At 27.3% G+C, this 5,521-nt stretch overlaps 1 protein-coding gene across 1 annotated transcript; it reads left to right on the plus strand.

The window, feature by feature from the left end:
- Positions 1 to 1,068: 1,068 nt before the first annotated feature.
- LOC119670949 (protein sister of odd and bowel-like) lies at positions 1,069 to 3,978 on the plus strand (the record flags this gene model as incomplete). Its single annotated transcript, XM_038081405.1, is given in 2 exon segments — positions 1,069 to 1,987; positions 3,607 to 3,978. Coding segments are annotated over 2 exon segments (1,068 nt in total), but the record flags the coding sequence as incomplete, so codon positions are not given.
- Positions 3,979 to 5,521: the final 1,543 nt, after the last annotated feature.

Consider the following 5,521-nt stretch of genomic DNA (forward strand, 5'->3'; position numbering starts at 1 on the left):
AAAAATATTGGCAAACAAAAAAATTTTATTCTAACAAACAAAATCATTTAATTTTTATTATACACTTCAAACGCTCTTTTTCACATTTCGTTCAAAAATTTTATATAATTGTTTTTATTGTTAAAATACAAAAAACAGATGTTTATTTTATATAAAAAATAATATTAAAAATATTTAAGTACATTAATCAAGATCGTTCAAACGTCGCGTCAAAATTTTATTAATTACAAACGTCTAAATTAAGTTAAACAATTTTTTGTATATTTTTTAACGTTCGCTACTTTACAAACAAAAAAAAAATTAAAAAAAAAACTTATAAAAAAATAAAAAAGTTTAAAATAATAACAAATAGTAAAACTTAATTAAGTGACGTTTTTTAAACAACGCCCAAACAAAAATCGAAATTCAACTTCTTGCAAAAAATAAAAATACAAAAAAAAAATTTAAATAAAATATTAATTTTATTTTGGTTTTTAATATAAAATATAAAAATTAAATAAAAGAAATAGTTATATAAAACAAAAGCTTTTTACAACAAAACAACGTCTAAAAGTTAAGGCGAAGTTAAAAGCCATCCCCTCTTGTTTTTGGCAACGTATCTGTTCTAATACTAAAACTAAATTTGCTATTATTAATGAGTTTATAGTAAATTAATTAATTAATTGATTAATTTGTATTATTAGCATTTAAACCAATTATTATAAATTATAAAAATTGTTTGAAATTTTCTTCTAAAAATTGGATTTTCGTTTCTTACTTATTTTTCTATATTTTTTTAATTTGTTTTTAAACTATTATTCTTTTAGTATCAACATTATAATTAAAATTAAAGAACTTTATTTTTTTCTGTATAAAAAATAATTTAATAATTTTTGATTTTTTTTCAAACGACAAAGAAAACGAAGAAGTTAAAAAGTATCAATAATTTTTAAATGAAATATACAAGAACCAAAAAGCAAATGAGAAAAATAAAAAGTAGTAAAAGTAAAAACCGTAAAAAATTAAATAAAAATGAAAGAAGAAGAAAGAAAGAAGTTGATGTTGGATTTTTGTTTGGTGTTGTTGCAGGAAACGTCCGAGTCGCCACACGGTGCTGGTGGTAGTGGTGTCGGTATCGGTGTTATCGGTGGTAATTCGACGTGCGGTACCGGTGGCGGCGCCGGCGGTGGCAGTGGTCCAAGCTCTGCCCACGAGCCGCCACAACCACAGACGCCGCCGCCAATGTTTCCGTGTGTGTATTGTGGAGCGGCATTCCCGCATCAAAGCAAACTGACACGTCACATACTATCGCACTCACTGAAAACCCTAGAATATCGTGAACCCGCCACGCATACCTTTCTCAATACGCATCTCTTGTCGCACGAACTAAATATGCCACCACTGCAGCAACAATTTGCGTATCAAATGAATGCTGCCGCTGCTATGGCTAGCAGTAGTGATCCTCAGGAACAGGCAGCTGTTTTGGCTGCAGCAACTGCTGCCATTGAAATGGACTTTGCAGCGGCTGTAGTTGCTGCGGGTGGTTGTGCTGCGCTTACCAGTATGTCGGGCTGTGGTACTCGTGGTGGTTTAGATCTCGATGGTAGTGCTGGAGTTACCGGTGGTGGTGGTTCTCGTGCTGGCAGTGCTGGAGGAGGAGGCGGTAGCAGCAGTGGAAGTGGCGGTGTCGGCGGTATTGGCTCATCAGCTTCTGGTAATGGTAGCTCTTGCAGTGGCTTGTTATTAAGTGGCGCAGGCTCGTCATCAACATCAGCTGCAGCGGCGGCGGCAGCAGCAGCCGCTTCTAAATCATCGTCACTACTTGGCGCGTCTAGTGATCCGAATAGTGTTGTACTGTGTAAGTTCTGTGGTAAAAGCTTTCCCGATGTTGCCTCACTTATCACGCATTTGACGATACATACAGGTGAACGGCCTTTTAAGTGTGAATTTTGTGGCAAAGCATTCAAATTACGACATCATATGAAGGATCACTGTCGGGTGCATACGGGTAAGTTATATATAATGCAATTATTCATATTTAAAAGTTAAAATTGTATTGATTTAAATTAATCTATTTAATATTTCATTGGAAAACGATTAATTATTTTAACCTTGATGATTTTCAGTTCATATTTTCTTGAAATTTATTATAGAATTAATTAAATAAAATCTATGTATAGGTGTATATTTAATCGGTCTGATTATTTGTTTTGGAAATACAACAAAAAAAAACCGACAGAAAATTTGAACATTGTACAATCCGCATCATATATTCAAATTTCAAAAAATATATTCCAATTTCCAATAAAAATCTTTATATTACGTTCAAAAACAAAATCTAAAAAATATTAAATGACAAGAAAATTTCTTTTAGAAGTATATTATAAGAAATATTAACTATATTTCCACTTAACAGATCCAAAAATAAACCAATTGTATATTTCTCATTTTTCTGATTATGTACTTTCTGTGAATCTGAAACAGTTATTGAATATCACTTATTTAAATTAATCTTATCTTATCTTATTAACACTTTTATTAACGAAAGTATATTTTTAGTGAAGCTCATTCACTCAGCGAAACTTTTCCACTCAATGAAACACTTATTCAGTGCAGCTCATTCACTCAATGAACTCAATCATTCAATGGAACTCAGTCGCTCAGTGAAACTCGTGTATTCAGTAAAGCTCAGATACTCCCTAAAGCTCATTAGTTCAATGGAGCTCATTTACTCAATGAAACTCATTCACTCAGTAAAGCTTGCATATTCTGTAAACTCATGAATTGAATGTAGCTCATTTAACTAGTATAACTTCTTCACTCAGAGAAACCCACTAATTTAGTGCAGTTCACTCATTAAGTAATAGTATTTTCTTCTTGAAGCGTACCCACTTCATAAATTTTCACACTAAGTAAGTATTGAAAATATATAGTGCATTGAAAAATAGCATTTTTTATAGAAGCATTGCGTTTGAGTTTTTTTTTGAGTGAAAATTTGCGATAAATATTTTCAAATGCTCTCATTTTTTGTGCTCTTAGAACTCTTGATGCGCATTCACTGAGTGAAATCATCCATTTAGTGCAGCTATCTCACTCAGTGAATCTCATGCAGTTAAGAAAGCTTGATTTCGCAATATATCTAGTTAATTAAAAAGTTTATTCTTTCTTACTTAATATGTTTAACTAAGCGTCTTTATCGTTTTGAAAGCGGAACATTACTTAGGTAACTTGAATTATGTATCCTTTAAGTTTTTCAAAGCAAAAGCTTTTTTTTACAATTAATATAATTCATTTGGAAAATCTACTTTATTTAGTACTGATCTGATTAGTATTACGAAGGTAATCCGTTTACATGGGACTCATGTACTCAACTAATATCCTTCTTTCATTAAGACGCATTATAATCAACGTTTATAATTTGCTGAACATATTTTAGGTACACTCTTTATAATTGATCCAATTCTCTTTTATAATAGATTTCAAGTAATATCAGACTCTAGTTTCTTTTAATAATGTATATAAATTTTACTCTATAAATTTTAACTTTTAAATATTTTCTGTTATTCATTTCAAAACATATATAACATTTATTTTATTTATTTAAAAAAATAAAAAAAATAATAATAGGAGAGAGACCCTTCCGATGTCATATGTGCGGCAAAACTTTTTCGAGATCAACAATACTGAAAGCGCACGAAAAAACTCATTTTCCGAAATATGTGCGAAAATTTCTCTCACCAAGTCCGGTCGACACAAACGATGAGTTACCGCAATAGTGAACAGATTTTAGTTTATTATTAAATTATTATTATTACTATTATTATTATAATAACTACAACAACAATATACAGGAGAATAATAATATTAATTACTATAATTGATAATAAAGAATAAATTTTTAAAGGGAACTAATAGAGAGAAAACGATTAAGAAAACAACATCAAACATTGTCTGAACTATACATATTATAGATATACATAGGCAGTAACAAGACCTTATGTATAGATACATATTACATATAAATATATATACATATATACTGAATATACATATACACGTAAAAAAAGTATATACTGTAATATATATATATATTATTTTACACCATTAATGCATATAAGCGATTATAAAAAAACAATATTAATGAATTTGTAACAAAATTTTATGAGAAAAATGGAAAAATTTAAAAACAGAACTACTAAACGAAAATAAGTGTTGAGTAAAAATTATGAAAAAAAACTCACACAAATTTTTGTGACAAAAACCAAAAAGAAAAAACTGCAAACGAATAGAAATGATGCTTGATATTAAAAATATGAATAATCAATTTTAAAAATTTTTTAAAAATTTCTTTTTATGATAACCAAAAACTAAATTAAAAACACTCAGAACAATTAAGTGCAAAAATGAGTGAAAAGAACTAAGCACACAATATCATAGGAGCGATAAAAAAATGTGCAGAACTTAATGAGCACATTTTTGAGTAAAATTGCTACAGTAAAACTCAAACATGAAATATAAATTTTCCACAAGAGAGCGTAAAACTAATTTTTGTGAGAGAAATAAGAATAAAAATGAATTTGAAAGAGAGCAAATTATTTTATGCTTAAGCGAGAAAAAAAAATGAGAATTTTATTTTTAATACGTTATTGAAATATTAATTATTAATGATAATTGTAAAGGAAATTGTGAAAAAGTTAAGCAAAGAATTTAATTAATAATTTACAAAATAAAACATATATATACAACATATATATAGACATATATATATAAACATATATATATATATAAACTTATGTATTTAATATTAGGATTTTAGTAATTAAAAAATAACTGAAAGTAATGTTATAAGTTGTAATGTTTTTTTACATAAAAAATTATTAGTGAAAAAAAACATAAAAGAACAGTAAAAACGGTGATGTACATTTTTAAGCTTAAACATTTTAAATTAGTACATATAAAAATATATAAATAATATAATATAAAAAATATTAGATATATTGGAAAGACAGTAAAGTTTCATAACAACAATAAAAAAGTTGTTTATAACTATAACGTGAAATAGCAAATAAAATGTGTGTGATAATGCAATAAATAATAACTTATATCATATACATATATACTTTTATTTGTTATATATCCAAATGAATAATTTTTTGTTAATTTAACTAAAATTTTATGTAAAATTTGTTACGCATATAATAACGTTAAACGATCTCAAGTGATCCTTTTTTAATAAACAATTTTTATTTAATTATTTATTATAAATTTTGTTGAGCCACGTACATATTTAAAACAGACAAAACGCACTTTACAATATAAAGAAAACATTAAATTAAAAGTGACTTACAAATTGAATTGGTTGTTGAATATAATTCACATATATACATAAATATATATACATGACTTATTATTATTTTTTTTTTTCTGTTAAACAGTTAAGCTTACTGTTTTTTCCTAAACCATAGTGATTACAGTTTTAACTTACACAAATAATGAAGTTTTCATATCAATCAATAGATTATATTATTATTTCATTTATTAA

The sequence above is a fragment of the Teleopsis dalmanni genome, chromosome 1 (assembly GCF_002237135.1).
Source record: "Teleopsis dalmanni isolate 2A chromosome 1, ASM223713v2, whole genome shotgun sequence".
NCBI lineage: Eukaryota > Metazoa > Arthropoda > Insecta > Diptera > Diopsidae > Teleopsis > Teleopsis dalmanni.